This window comes from Choloepus didactylus, chromosome 15, assembly GCF_015220235.1.
Source record: "Choloepus didactylus isolate mChoDid1 chromosome 15, mChoDid1.pri, whole genome shotgun sequence".
In the NCBI taxonomy this organism is placed as follows: Eukaryota; Metazoa; Chordata; class Mammalia; order Pilosa; family Megalonychidae; genus Choloepus; species Choloepus didactylus.
Window position 1 is genome coordinate 36,005,758 of NC_051321.1, and position 15,828 is coordinate 36,021,585.

Below are 15,828 nucleotides of genomic sequence, written 5' to 3' on the forward strand. Positions count from 1 at the left end.
ACATTTTTCAGTGGTTATATATTGCTATTTTATTTTTACAAACAAGTATTTTATTTTGTAACAATCAAAACAATAAATACGTAAGAACTTTCACTCTCATATATCCCTCTTCCAGACTCTCTTAGCAGTTTACTACCCACTGCTTTTTTCTTTTATCCTTGAGAAGGTTGGTCTATTAATTCTCCTTCCTCACAGCCAACCTCCTCTCCCTGATCCCTAGATAAACAGGAGCTATTCAGGAAAAGTGATAGACATAAATGCGCAGACCTCTCAGAAGCCCCAAGCTCATATGGGCTCATATGTCCCTGAGAAGCAGGGTCTTATTTCCAAATGCTCCCAACATTAAACAGGAAATGTCAGATTAGACCATTCCTGAGCACCTGGCCTTCAGGAGAGAAAGGCAAACTCTTTCCAAAACTCCAAAGCCTGCCAGAGGAGCACAAGAGCTTAGCTACCGGCTGCCAAGGTGTAGGGAGAGAGCCTCTGATTCCAGTCCCTGCCGCTTACCAGCTGTGACCACAGATAGGCCCTTCCCCTCTCTGGGGCTCCATTTCTTCTTCTGTTGACTACAAGACAATGCCGATTTCTAATACTATTAGGAAGATTAAATAAGGTGACGCAGATAAAAGCACATTTGCAATTGCAAAATATTCCACCAAGCTAAAGTAAAGCGGAGGGGGCAGTGCTTACCAGCCTTCGCATAAAAGGTACCCCACTTTTTATTTTGCGTGAAATTCATGGATAGACAAGAGAGGGAAAGGGGGAGTAAGGGAGGGAACTCAGCAACTGGGGGCATTTTCCCTACCCTGGAAATCCCAAACCACAAAGAGTAGGGTGAAGCGTGTATGTGTGTGTGTGCGTGTGTGCATGGGTGTTTATATGTGTGTGTGTGATAGGGAAGGTGCTTTGGAAGAGAGTGGGAGTCAGCACACACAGCATCCGATCCCAGCCTGAAGCTGTTCCAAATGGGTTTTGAAATCAGGCCCAGGACACAGGAGGGAGAGGAGCCGGCAGGAAAGCCTGATAACTCTGTCGCCACTCCCTTTCCAGAGCGTCGCAGCGAACCACGGCTGGCTGGGCTCACAACCTCTGGGGGATCGTGAAGAGTTGGGTGGGGTGTGGCCCAGGAGGCAACACCAGACTACACAGTCATCTGTAGAAATGATCTGGGGCCTGAGGCCCCATGACCCTACCGTGCCCCTTGTCAGCTGGGCTGCATTAGGCAAGTTGCTGCCCCACCCTGGGCTTGTTTCCCTTCTGTAAAATGATGGGACTAGAATGGAACCCTTCTGGCTGCATGACCACAGGCCCTCTGCGCCTGCCTGGCGGGTAGCGAGCCTTCCTAAACAGAAGGCCCATTGAGAACCGGGATGGGAGCCCGGGGAACTCCCTCCAGCCTCAGACAGGGACAGAAGCAGGCCGTTTTCTTCCCTCTGGTTCCTGCCCCCAGGCAACCTCTGTCTCCTGGCCCTAACTGCACCGGAAATCTGTGAACTCATTTCTCTCCCAGTAGGGAAAGCTGCTGGGACTGGGTCCCAGGCCAGGAGGGCAGACAGCAAGGCAGTGTGGCAAAATGAGAGTGGAGTGCAGCTGGGGGCACCCAGCCCAGCAGATTACTGCAAGGACCAGGGGAGAAGACACATACACCAAAAAGCAAACAAACCAAACTTTATTCAGAAAAACAGATTAGAAATCCCACAACACTGAATGAGGCACACTGGTCCCTTCTCCCTACCCACCCTCTCTTTTGGCCTTTAGAACACTGTAGAAATCCTCTCCTGGGTCCACAAGTGGCCCCAGTGTTAGGGATGGGCAGTACCCAGGGTGGTCTTCAGCTAGACTGAGTCCTGGTGTCTGAAAAGGGAGGTCTATGAGGCTCTCCAGTATCAAAAAGTCCTGGGCTAGACCATGTCTGTGGCAGGGGCCTCAAGGGGGCAGAAGGAATGGGTGTGGGGACAGTCCTACAAGTCTTTCCGGCATCTGGCAGACAGAAGGACTATTAAGCAGCTGGAGACCAAGAGGAAAGGCACATCTAGAAGAGCCAGTGAGCTCTGGAATGCTACAAGCACATCTGCATGGACAAGGCACCGTGAAGGCCAAGGAGATGTCCACTCCTGAGTAAGGTCATCTGACCACAGACAGAGCACCATGGGCTAGGGGGCTGAGGATGAGGTCCTCAGGGGGCTGGACCTGAGCTGAGGATGCAACTTAGACGGCAAGCTTAAGCAAGAGAAAGGTAAAAAGCTGGAGCTAAAACCCATTGTTTGGGGCACAGGGGAGTATGGAATCCGTTCCAGGTGTCTGGAAGATTGTGCTCCAGTCATGGCACAAGGGGAATCAGGAATCCTCTTGGGCTAAGGCAAAAATAAGTCTTCAGCCATCTTGGCCCTTCCGCTAGACAGTGTGGAAGCCAGTGTGAAGGGAAGCTGCTGGGCAGAGGCCGTTCTCTCTCCCCCATCTCCCCTTTCGGCCGGTGAAGACTCTGAAATGGTATTGCCTGCCGAGGGAACTGGGCGCTGGGAGTGGCTGGAATGACCAGGCTCTGGGAAGCTCCATGGCTCCAGCAACATGGAAACCTGCAAGGGAAGAACCAAAGTCACTGTGCTTCTGAGGCAACCTGAAGCATCCCTCCAAAGCCTACCCCGGGCTCTGGGTGGCCCCAGCAGTTAGAGCTGGGAGGCCAGTTACCCATCTTTAAGTATGGCAGTGGGAGCAAACCTAACTGAGACATCAACGGACTCAGGGGGCGCTCAGGACTCAAGTGTTCTGGAATTTCCCAAAGGAGAAAACATCAACAAAAATAACCATAATGACAGTATGTAACATATCCTAGCCCCCTACTCTATGTAGTACAGCCTGCTCCCGAAGGGTTCAAATCTTAGCTCCTCCACTCACTAGCTGTGAGAACTTGGGCACGTTATTCAACCTGTCTGACTCATTTCCTCAATTGGGAATGATAAAATCCCCAGCGTCGCTGAGCGAATGGAATGAAGCCACGTGAGGAGTTCCGAGGTCCAGGCATATACTAGGGCTGGACAAATACCACCTCGGTGATGTTATGTAAGTGCTCTACCCCAAACCCCAAAGTGACTGTCACATGGCAACCAAGAAACCTAACACCTTTACACCTCAACTTTAAAAACAGGTTTGCCAAAACACACTCTGGCCTCCCCCATTCCAGTTTCTAACCCAGAGCAGAGCTTTGAAGGACTGTGCAAAACAGCTGAATTTCTGCAACTCTGAACACTGGGGTTATTATTTTCACCCCTCCAACTTGCTGTCTGAATAAAAACCTTTAATTTTTGGAAAAGGAGGGGGCTCTGTGTTTTTTACTCAAAGGCCTTCCAGCAAACTATGAAGTGTCTTACCATCCAGAGTTTCAGCCAGCTGTTCACCTCGACTCCAGGGCCTTTTCTCCTCTCGGTGAGTGTGAGTGCCCCCTGCCAATCAACAGCAGAATCTCTTACAGATGGTTCCTTTTGACTGAAAAATCATCTGGATAACCTTGGCTTCATTTCCCAAACAATGTAAAGGAGTGTTCAAAGCCGCCAGTACCCAGGGCTTGGTGAAGGGCCTCCCTCACCAGGCAGGCTGTTTCTCCTGCCAGAGAAATCCCCTGGGAAAGAGGTCACCCTCTCCAAATCTCCAAACAGACCTGAAACCAATGGGTTGGGCTCCTCAGGAATGAAAGAGAGCCAGGGCAGCACTGGGCTGTGTGGAACCTCAAGGTGAGACAAACTGGTGCAGGCCCAGGGCAGTTAATACTGTAAACTAAATTACCTGGGCTTCTTTTACAGCGGACGTTCTCAGAGCCTTTGATATGCTAATGAGCATCGTGATCATTCTGTTATCAAATGACGGGGAGACAGCACCACTTAGAACCCCTTTTGGCCTGGAAATCCTCTAGTAGAGAGGTTATCCCCTGGGTCAGGGTTCCTGGAACAACCACTGCTTTAATGTAAACAGTGCTGTACTGGGAGTCCGGAGAGGGGTTCTAATCTTCTTTCTGTTCCCAACAGGAGGCGCTGGGTCCCTAACATTCCGCGAAGGTTGCGGTGGTGGTGGTGGTCGCTAATACAAAAAGATCTGGGCGGGTGGGGCAGAAGCCTGTGAGAGGGGGGCCCGGCAGAGGCGTGTATCGCTCTGCGAGGACGGGCAGTCAGTGTGTTTGGGTCTAGACGCAGCGAACCGCGAGGACAAAGAAGGGGCGGGCGGAGGTGGGAAGAGTCCGGCGGTGAGGCACAGGGCTAGCCCGCGGACCCTGCCTCGCCATCTTCGACCCTGCGGAAGGGCCCCACCTCAAGGCAGCAAAGCTCTGGGGGATGGGCCGGGAAGTACCGCGCATTACGCCCACACAATCCCAAACTCGTCGCTCATCCCAGGAGCAGCCGAGGCCTGTCTCCAGCTCCGCCCGCGGCAGCGTGCCGTCCTTTTTACAGCACCCGAGGCTGGAAAAGACGCCAAGGAAGGGAGTGTTCTTCCGACAGCATTGCGGGAGGGAGGGGGCTGTGGCACAGCCGAAAGACTCGTTCCAATTTGGGAGCCTCCCCCGGATCTACGCGGCGCCTGTCCACGTCTCGCTCTCAGCAGGGAAGGGAAAAGGAACCGCGAAGTTTCGCCTCGGGGCGGCCCGTCTGAGCGTGTGTCCACCGCTCAGATTGCAGCCTGCCCTGATCCCTGGAGACGTCGCGTCCGGAGCAGCGCTTAGGACCCGTGGCCCGAGCCCTGGCGCGGCGTCGGGCGGGAACCGCCTCGGCGTTCCAGTGCCCGGGGGCAGGCGTCAGCGGGAACGCAGGGCGAGGGGAAGGTGCCAGGACGCACGGGCGCGGGGCGGCGGCGGCAGGAAGGACCGGGGCCGTCGGTCTCCGGAGGGTTTCTCGCCCTCGTCGGGGCCGCGGCGGACTCGGGCGGGCCTCACGCCACCTCCTGCTCGCCCTGGTAGCGGCGACAGCAGCCGTAGAGCGCCGAGAGCAGGTAGAGGCCGAGACAGAGACCGCCGCAGACGGCGGCCGCCAGGAAGGCATGGTAGACGCAGGGTAGCGGGTAATTCTTGATGTTGCAGTAGCTGTGGCGCTGCGTCTGATCGATCATGATCCCCATCGCGGCACCGTAGAGCGCAGCCGCCAGCAGGTCGTGCGCCACGTTGACCACGAGCCAGCGCGAGCCCAGCACGGGCACTAGCTCGTACTTGCCCAGCAGCGTGAGGAAGTAAAGACCCAGGGTCAGAAGCCAGAAGAGCACGGACACGAAGAGCGCGAAGTGCACCGGACCCTGGTACCTGCTTGTGGCAATGGTGATCCAGAAGGCCGCGCCGGCCAGCAGCTGCAGCAGCCGCAGCACACCCAGCGGGCTGCGCAGGAAGGGCCGCTGCAGGCTCACCGCGCCGCGGACCGCGCGCGCCTGGGGCGGCGGCTGGCGCGGGGGCGGCGGGAGCATGGCCCCCGGGCGCGGCGGCGGCGCCCCGAGCAGCGGAATGGCGACGCCTTGCTCGCGGAGGCGGCCTGGCCGAGGTACCCGCTGCGCCTGCCGCGGCCTCCTCGCTCCCCTCCTAGTTCTCTTTTCGTCTCCCCTGCTCCCCACCCTTTCTCCCCTCTCTCCTCCCTCCTAGCCCGCCTCTCTTTCTCTTTCCCTCTCTCCACCCCTCCTATCCGCCCTTTTCCTTGCCCCTCCTCGGTCTCCACCCCTGCTTGCTCCTCTTGGCTTCCTGCCTTCTTTCGCTGGCTCGCTCACCACCCTGGCGCCCCCCTCTCTCCCCTGCGCCAGGCTTCCAGCTCCGATTCCTTTATCCTCGGGACAGGGCGCAGCGCGCCCATGCGCCCCAGCCTGCCGCGGGTCCCCCGCCCTCTCCAGCCACGTTCTGCTGGTAGAAGTTTGCCATATCTGGGGCTGCCTTGCCCGTCCTGCCTCCCCGCCTCCCGTCCCCGCTTCGAGGGGGAAAACCGGCTTCTCTGAGCTCCCTCCCAACCTCTGGCTGGGCCCCTTTCTTTTCCTGTCTTTTGTCCTAGCGCCCACCGCGGCCTCTTGGCCCTTCCCAGGCGCAGGAGGGGAGCAGTACTGGTCTTGAACTGAGGTTCAGATCAACTGGAGTTATCTGGAATATCCTGCAAGCGCCCGCTTCAAATTGATCCTGCCCAAAGCCGGTTTCAGACTCTGTCCACCATCCGAGTTCCCTGAGTCGGAGAGAGGGACCCTCACCCGCCAGATGTCTCACTGCCCCTCCCCACTCCACAAAGCAAAGTCCTGTCAGCTCCCCTCTCTTGTATCCATTCCCTGCTTGCCATCCTCCCGTCTTGCCTGGATTAAAAAATGTGCTGCCTAACATGGCCAGGACAAAATCGACAGCAAAGTCCATACTCAGCCTAAATGATGTTTTCCATTATGATTGTGCTAACGCTTTACACATATTCTCTCATTTAAGCCTGAGAGATATATACAGTCATTTTCCTCATTTTACCTAGGAGCAAAAGGAAGCCAAGGGGTTGAGACCAGGAAGCTGGTAATTGTGCTTGGTCTCCCTTCTTCTCTCCCCTTCCCACCTCACCTTTGTGATGCTGCAGGTGTCTTTCTAAAACACAGCCCTGGTTGTTCATTACATTGCTTCCCCCGCTGACCACAGAATTAAGTTCTTTCTCTTCTGTGTGGCATATTTCACAATCTGGCCCCAACCGATTTCTAACTGCTTGGTTTTCTACTTCCTTTACACGTTCTCCCTCCCATCATGGCAACCTCACCAAACTTCTTAAGTTTCCCAGATAAGCTCAGAATGAGCTTCATGCCCAGACCCCAATTTGCTTGGCAAACTCCTGCTTATCCTTCAATGCCCAGTTTTATTGCTGCCTCCCTTGGTCCTGCCTTCCTGTCTGTTGTTTGTTCCTCTCCTACTTGGAGCATCCCTCTGCAGAAATTCTGAATCTCCTACCTCGTAACCACTGGCTATCATGTCTTATCCATGTTTGTGCCTGGCACATAGGAGACCCTCATGAAATGGCAGTAGAATGGATGACTGTGTGGCTGCAGAAACAGCAATGGAGCTGACAGGGCCTCTTACCCTGGGGACCAGGCATGCATTAGACCCTCAGCTGATCTCACCCTGCAGAGCTGTTCCCTCATCTGGTCATGGGATGAGTCCACTGGCCCCTGGCACAGTCAGCAGGTCTCTTCCAGCAGCCTGGCTTCCCTTGGGCAAGAAAAACTGTGTGGCTTCTTAGGGGGCTAATACCGCTCACTGCCAACTCATCCCTGCCTACAGGTGCCTGACGCATAGAAAGCTCTGGATATATAATTTAGAGGAACAAATAGCAATGTGTAACACCACATATCTGTTGTAACACCACATGTCTATAATACCACCAGCATGACATAGAGGTTCAGAGTGCAGGCCCTGGAGTCAGACTGCCTGGCTATATGTCACTGCTTCACAACTCCTTAGTGTGACCTTGGAAGGGGAGATGGGGGAGGAGGGAATCCTTAGCCTCTTTGTGCTTCAGTTTTCTCATCTGTAAAATTCTTTCATTCAACAGATAGATATTGAGCACCTGTTAAGTGCAAGGCACTATTTTAGGGGTAAGGGGTATATAATATATGTGTGAGTGTTATTGAGTGCTTACTATATGCTAGGCACTATGATGAGCACTTTATATTCATTGTTCTATTTAATCCTTACACCAACCCTATAAAATCATTAATAGCTCTGATTCCCTGATGGGGAAATCAGGGCTCAGAGGGTTATGGAATTTGTTGCCCACAGGGCAGCAATTTAAAGAGAAACCCAGGTGTAGCTGACTCCACACGCACATTCATAGTGCTTCTGTATACTTTCCCACATTTCATTCTCAGCTGCTACATGAGGTGAGAAAACCAGGACCCAAGTAGGTTAAGTGCATTGCCCAAAGAAACAGAATTAGTGTCAGTGTTGCGACTCAAACCTAGGACTTCTGAACCCAATTTCAGGGCTTGTCCCAGCATCCCTTAGCAATCTCTGGAGGGATATCTTCTGTGCTCACAAGGTGTCCGTCTTGAGTAGGGCTGGTGGGATAGGCAGCTGGGGGCTGAATCTGGGTGCTGGACTGATGGTGGGATTACAGCACACAAGCTGTTTCTGTCAGTGGAGGACTTAAGCCAACAAACATGAAGGGCAAGGGAAAAGAGACTTTCCCAACTTCTAAAAAAGGCATCTGGAGACTTGAGGGTCATGATGCCACCTAGTGGGCATAAACTTTCAGACTCAGCAGCCAAGTCTTGCTCCTTACAAGGGAGCTCTGTGGAGTGACTTTGGAGTGATATTTATATCCTCTGGAATCCTGCAAAATTTCCACAGGGCGGTCCAGCAGACTCTCTGGAGAAGCATAACTATTCAGAAAAATGTTGATTCCATCCAACTCAACAAATACGGTCAAAGCGCCTGCGAGATGCAAACAGAATCAGGATGGAGAAGGCAGGAATGAAGAGGGCCCACTCGTGCCTTCAAGGTGTGTGCACTCTCCGGGTAGGGGAAGGGGAGTTATAGATGAAGGTCTTAAAGAAAATACAGAGGGAAGGAGAGGGTTTGTGTGTTTCCATTTCCTGGCTGCTGAAGCAAACATCGTGCAATGGGTTGGCTTAAACAACAGTACTTTACTGGCTCACGGTTTTGAGGATAGGAGAAGTCCAAAACAAGGAATCAACAAGGCAATGCTTTCTCCCAGAAGACTGTGGCCTCTGGTGCTGAATGCTGGCCGTCCTCGGTCCTCGGCTTTTCTGGCACATGGTAATGCACACAGTGGCCTCTCCTGGCTTCTCTTTTTCTTCCGTTGATGTTCAGCTTCTGGCTGCTCTCTCTAGCTGTCTCTCTGAGGTGACCTTCCCTATAGGGTCTTCAGTAATAGGGTTATGACCCATCCTGAATCGGCTGGGCCACTCCTTAACTGAAGTAACCTCATCAAAAAGTCCTGTTTACAAGAGTTCACACCCGCAGGAATGGATGAAGTTTAAGAATGAGGTGTCATTTGAGGATGGATAGAATTTCTACAAACAGAGATGGGGTCAGGCGTTTTGGGGAGAGGCAGTCCACCATGGGTCCTGAACATGTCTGGATGTTCTTGCTGGGCATGCAAGGCCATGACTGCTCTTTACCCAACCATTTTTGGGGTTATGTTTATATCAAGCATGAGCAGGCTTGCCTATTGCTTACTATAATAGTGGTGCTTACTAAAAAAGTGGTGGGTTTCCCAAGTTCACTGCTCCTCAGCTGTGACAGAAACCCACCGAATGCCTGACATCCACCTGAGCCTCTCTGTGCCACCCCCAAGAGACGGGGCAAAGGCAACAGACGTAACATGTAAGTTGCAGACCAGGAAGTAAATGTAGATGTCCTGAGCACTAGAAACACCACGGCTGCCCCAGATTCCCTGAGTCTACTTTTCTAACCATGTACTTTCTCAGTTCCCTGTCTCACAAAAGATTCTTTTTCAAAACATTACCCACCCAAACCATACAGCAAAAGCAGATGTGGTTTCTCTTCCACCATCATCTGGGTCTCCAACTTCCTCATACCACTGGGGCCTCAGAACCGCTGGGCTAGGTTAAGGATGTGGGGAATTATGGAAATTTCCTTCAACTCTGGTTTTCTCTCTGCTGCCAAAAAGTCCCAACCTGACCTAGATAGGTAGAGTGGAACATGGCTCAAAGAGATCAAAGGTCACAGAAGCCACTAGACACCCAAGAGGATCTTGCCCTGACCCACCAGGGAGATGTCAGAGTTGCCAGCAGTTGTGGCACCCAGGGAGCAACAATCGTCAGTAGAGTTGAAATGCTTCGAGACCTGCCTCCCTCGTGGCAGCCCCCCCCCCCCCATCCCTGTTGGGACAGTGGCTCTAGATGGGCATATTTTTACTATCAGAGGCTGCCCTTAATTCCTCCACTCCAGTTCTGACCCAAGTTGGGCCTATCAGGTTCCTCTTCCTGGGATTTGGCTAAATGATCATGTAGGGCTACTACTGAGGTAGCCAAAGCTAGAGCATGAGAGGAATTTAGGGGGAGTAGAAATTGAGTAGAGCAGAGGAAGTTGATCTGCAGAGAAGAGAAAGGGGAAGACGTGCAGAGATGAGAGAATGAGAGAGAAAGAACAGCTGCTTCTGACTTGGCTCCAGGTCATCCAACTGGTCTTCATTTCTATGAACACGCAGTAGCTTTATAGTAACTGCCCTCCCAACTACTTCACTCTTGTTTATTTGAACAGATTTCTATTCCTTGCAATAGCACTGTAATTAAGCACATAGAGGGTCTGGATCCTAAATGCCTGGGTCTGGTGGTGGTGGTTGTTTGTTTGTTAGTTAATGACTACATATTCTTTGACACTCCTCTTTATCAAGAGGTTGGGTGTGTGTCACCTCTCCTTGAATCTGGAGGCTTGTAACTAACAGAATGGCAGAAATTACACTGTATGACTTCTAGATTATGTCAAAAAAAGCAATGCAACTCCTGCCTTGTTGGCTAGAACTCACACGTGTAGCCCTGAGCCACCATGTAAGAAGTCTAACTATTCTGAGGCCACCAAGTTCCAGGTCACATTGAGAGGTCACCAAAGCCCTCCAGCCCCAGGTGCCAGACATATAAGAAATGAGTTTTCAGATGATTCCAGGCCCCAGCTGTCCAGTTCAACCCCAGCCTTCAGGTCTTCCCAGCTGATGTCCTGACATTGTAGAGCAGAGACAAGCCATCGCCACAGTGCCCTGTCTGAATTCCTGCCCCACAGAATCCATGAGCATAATAAAATGGTGTTTTATGCTGCTAAATTTGGGGGATAGTTTGTTTTGCAGCAGTTATAACTGGAGCACATCACTTAGCAGCTATAAGCGACCCTGCACGTTTCGTAACCTCAGCTTTTTCATTGGTATAATGAGATTAAAAATAGTGGTACTACCTCATAGGGCTGTTGGAAGGATTAAATGAGATAAAGTGCTCAGAGAACGATATGTGTTAGCTTTATCATCAATATTATTTTTCAAAAGAGCTTTGGCACCCAGGTCGCTGATTCTCAATGTATCCCGGGATTGCAGACAAAACCCTGCTCCCAACAGAAGTTCTTCGTCCTTCTTCACCATCCTACCAGGCTTATTGTCCTCCACTGTGTCAGGCAGGGTCCCATCAGGAGACACAAACCACACATTAATTTAAACAGGGAAAGTATAATATAAAGAATTATTTGCTGTAACAGAATCCTGAGGGATTGGCAAATAAGAAGTAAAAAGAACTCTAAAATACAGGGATAGAAGATATAGGAGCAGCCACTACCTCTAGGCCTGAGATAGACCCCAAGGAAGAGCTCCCCCAACACACACACACACACCGTCCCCCGGCTTAAGAACCAGACCTCATTGGCAAGGGCATGGCTGTGACTCACTGGATGGCAAAGAAGCTGATGAGCTGCTGCACTGGTGGAACCTGCTGGAAATCTTCTGTCTGGGTGCCAGGGGAAGTCATTCACAGGGAGGTGTTGCACCTCAAAACCTATTGCAAAGCCGCCTAAGGGGGTGACAAAGGAGGCTGTTAGCCACTGTGTGTACTGTAGGATCCAGGTGCTGGAGAAGCCATAAGTGCTCCAGGAGATGGGCACTGGAGAATCTTCGTGAGCTTCAGGAGCTGGTGAGAGGAGCACACCAGAACCAAGAAGAGAAACTCTTTCCGCCTACAGTCTTTCCAGCACCTCTCCTGATAAAGCTGAATGTAATGCCAGCTGACAAAGGAGAAATACTTACAGGGCACTGTGCCAGTTTGTCTTCAGAGATACAGCTATTTTTCTTAATCTGTGGAATAGTTCTGATTCTCCAAAAGGAGGAGATACACAGTCCCAACAGTCTATATCACTGGCTATATTAAATACTTCTTAAATTGTTGTAGCTCCATGGAGTATTCTGTTACCTAAAGACCAAATTATAACGTTAACTTCCAACAACTTACCTATAAACTAAAAACAAAAGAAATAGAGAAAATGGTTAACATGTAAAAAACAACATATATACACATGCAAAACTACTACAGTCATTTTTTGTAATTGGTCACAGTCCATAATTGATATCTATGGCTTCCTTATTTTATTACCTATTCCATACTCCCCCCTGCTCTCAGCCAGTCCTTCAGATGGTCAGGTTTCTTTACTTGTTGGAGTAACCCACAATTTCATTTCTGAAGGGTCTGAGGCCTCACTCATCCTGCCTTTTTTTGGTGGCTGTAATTTCCTGTGACCATCACTATCGGACATGGAAGCACTCCCAGGGACTCCGAGAATCCTCTGGTTTCCAGACGCAGCCCTCCCTGGCCCCTGGTGGTAGACTGTAAGGTGGCTTTCCATGATCTCTGTCTCCAGATGTCCATGCCCTTGTATAATCCCCTCTTCTTGAGTAGGGATGGGACTTGCGACTTGCTTCTAAACAAAGGACGCCTCTAACCAAAGGAAGCTCTGGCTATGGCAAATGTGATGGAATGTCACTCCTGTGATTACTTTTAGGTTAGGTAAAACTTTCTCTTGATAGCAGACTTGCTTCAGAGACTCTCCTTCCTGGCTCAAGGAAGTAAACAGCCATTGGGGAAGCCCATGTGGCAAGGAACTGCAGGAAGCCTCTAGAAGCTGTGGGCAGCCTCTAGCCTCCAGCTCCCCAAAACTGGGAAACCCCAAGCACAGAACCCAGCCGAGCCCTGCCCAGACTCCTAACCCACAGAAACTGACACAATTTTAAATTTAAGAGAAGTTGCAAGAATAACACAAGCAACTCCCATAATTCTGTTAACCTAAATTTATCAATTGATTATCTTCATCATTCTCTTCCTGTTTTCCTATCTACACACACACACACACACACACACACACACACACACACACACACACACACGGTTCTGAACCCCTTGAGCCTGAATTGAAAACATCCTGCCCCTTTATATCTAAATTCTTCAGTATGTATTTCTTAAGATCAAGGGCATTTTCTTTCATAGCTTCAGTATGATTTTCAAAATCACAAGATTTCACATTAATATAATACTACTTTCTCACACCCTAGTCCATATTTAAATTTCAACAGTTGTTCAGTAATGTCTTTTATCACTGTTTCCTTTTTCTCAGCCCAAGACCCAATCCAGGATCATGCATTACATTTAGTTTTTGTATCTTTTGAGTTTCCTTTAATCTGGAACAGTTCCTCAGCCTTTCTTTGTCTTTCTTGACCTTGACATTTTGGATGAATACAGGCCAGTTTATTTTGTAGACTATCCTTGGATGTTGCCTTGTGATTCGATGCAGATTAGGCATTTTTCGCAGGAATAACATGGAGTGATGTTGTGTCCTTCTCAGGGCCTCATATCAAGAGATGTGACACTGATTTGTCTGAACATTGGTGATATTAACTTTGATCATTTGATCAAGATGGTGTCTGCTAGGAACTCCACTATAGTTACCATCTTTCCCTTTTAATTAATAATTTGTGAAGAGAGACCTTTTTGACTGTGTAAATATCTTGGGCTTCAATAAGCTTTCATCCACTAGTTTTAGTAACCATTAATGACTTTCTAACTGCATCATTCCTTCTACATTTGTTGGTTTGCATTCTCTTCCCCCCTGTTTGTTTAGTCATTTATTTATATTGCTATGGACTCATGTATTCTTATTTTATTCATTGGGTTATAATCTGGTGCTGTCATATTTTATCCTGATGCTCAGTAGCCCTGCATTAGGCCAGTGGGAGCCCTGTTAAACTGACTCCAGGTCCTTTTGACATGTCTCCACCATTCTTTGAGTACTTCCTTGTTTTCTGGCAGACAAGATGTTCCAGGCTCATCCTGTACTTTCTCAATCCTAGTGCTAGAATCAACCATTTCTTCAAGGAGCCATGGTTCTTTTTATGGGGAACGGTATTGCAAAACCAGTATCTGGGTATTAAGCATGCTTATTTCTGTGCAGTGTTGTTGCTTCTAGGCCCTCCCAGCAGGCAGAGCTAGGGACACACACGCACAAACACATACAAACATACACATACATTTATAGCTAGATTGACTTATCCATAAATTAAAAACCATGACTTCATACTGATACCTTTAACTCTAATCTACATGAATGCTAATTTTTTAAGTGTTTCTATATTTGCTATTTTCAGCCTGTTCAGGTTGTAAGTTCCAAGAGAAGGGCTATAGTCTAAATTGCTTTGTGTAATGTCATAAGCAGAAGGAAACTTTTAAAAATGCTTAGAATGACCATGATTATCAAGAAAAACAGAGTTGATTCAAAAGTCACTCTGTAGCTTATCAGCTGAGTGTGAAAGTTTTCAGGATGCTACAGCCGACTCCACAGAACAGAACTAAAGGCAACAACAAACCCATTGGGGGACCACGTGTCCAACTGCGAGAACAACTGCTGCAGAATGGGGAGAGAGAGGGAAGGGATTCATGCTGGTTTTGCCTCTGCAGCGAGCTGTATGTAAGTGCTTCATTTCAGCTTCACAGCTACACGGAGAGATGGCAATGGTTATTCCCATGTCACAGATGAGGAAACTCATCTGAACAGATGAGAGGTTAAGTCATTTGCCTAAGGTTGAACAGTTTAAACCCCTTATCTAGACTCTACTCCCCTTGAGGATAAAACCCAGAACATATTGGAGCCAGAGGCAAAAGGAAAAATGTGTGCCCCATATGCATTTATTAAAATATTCTCCCATATTTTGACTCAAATAGAAAAGTTAATAAAAGCTCTGCAATGGAAAAACATGCCTACATATAAAGCCCCCCATTGCCCATCTGTTGGCATGCCATTGCCACCCTTATAAACCTGCTTGGCAGGGGACTCGACAGTGTCCACACCCCTGGGAACTGTGGGCTGAAGAATGTTCCCATTGCATAATAACATAGGGTCATAAAACAAACAACAACATCCTGGCCTTATGTTAAATTTTGATATTTTGTTCATTATGGATTTTTTGCATTGATTTTTTTTTTAATTTGGCATTACAATACTATTTATCATAATTACTGAGTTTTCAGCACCCCTTAAATTTTGCACCTGAGATGAGTTCCTAGCTTGCTTCCCCCTAATCTGGGACCTAGAACTAAAATCTTGGCCTGAATTATACCAGGTGTCCATTCCCCAGAGCAGACGCTCCCTAATCAGGCCCTGTTGGGGTGGTTTTGCCTCCAGCACCATTCTGTGGATCCCAGATGCCCTGACTCCTGGTGGAAGGCCCACTGCCAAATCTCCATCCTGAGGCCCCACTTAGCCCATGCAACTGTGGAAGTGCCCCATCTCATCAGAGACATTGAATCACAGAGCTGTAACAACAGAAGTGGTTCCACTGTGGGGTAAGCACATGGTCACATGCCTGCAAAAATGTTTAGAGACACCAGATATTCTCCCCCCAGCCATTAGTCACTTCTGACCCAGAAGCAGCAAGTTCCCTATTCTGCTCATCTGAGCTCGTGGGTTGGAATTCCTAGGTTCTCCAAGCACTGATATGCCAAAAGTTTGTCCTTCCTGTTGTTTACAGTGGGGTAGAGGGAGTTCCTGGTTGGGAACCCCAGCCTCCTGGTTTGGAAGCCTGCACAGTCCCTTCCTTAACCAGGAAGTTGGCTGGAAGGCTTTGCAGCAATATTTTCCACTGGAGATGATCATTGCTGATTTCTTTGTTCTTTTCAACATTGCCCCAGGGCTTCAGGGAAAGCAAAGAGAAGTCACTGGTAAAACCCTTTTAGCTACAGCAAAACACTTGCTGATGTTGTTTTTTGTGCAGAAGGACAGAGAGAGGAACTGGAGATCATGAGACAAGGAGGAAAGGCCCCCAAACACACACATCCCTTGCAAAAAGGGCCCACAAA

The 15,828-nt window shown here is 49.5% G+C and overlaps 1 protein-coding gene across 2 annotated transcripts; it reads right to left on the bottom strand.

Annotated features, from left to right (window-relative positions):
• Positions 1 to 1,652: 1,652 nt before the first annotated feature.
• MARVELD1 (MARVEL domain containing 1) lies at positions 1,653 to 5,570 on the bottom strand. Of its 2 annotated transcripts, XM_037805162.1 has the most exons (3): positions 3,781 to 5,570; positions 3,369 to 3,440; positions 1,653 to 2,576 (listed from the first exon to the last, which is right to left on the bottom strand). In XM_037805162.1, exon 1 carries the CDS (start codon positions 5,434 to 5,436, stop codon positions 4,915 to 4,917), a length of 522 nt encoding a protein of 173 aa, XP_037661090.1. In that variant the 5' UTR covers positions 5,437 to 5,570; the 3' UTR covers positions 1,653 to 2,576; positions 3,369 to 3,440; positions 3,781 to 4,914. The 2 variants fall into 2 exon arrangements, with proteins under 2 accessions (XP_037661090.1, XP_037661089.1); XM_037805161.1 differs by having other exon boundaries at positions 3,369 to 5,570.
• Positions 5,571 to 15,828: the final 10,258 nt, after the last annotated feature.

What these genes read in the sequence shown, in the direction of transcription:
- MARVELD1 (XM_037805162.1), bottom strand. Translation starts at nt 5,436, where the DNA reads ATGCTCCCGCCGCCCCCGCGCCAGCCGCCGCCCCAGGCGCGCGCGGTC.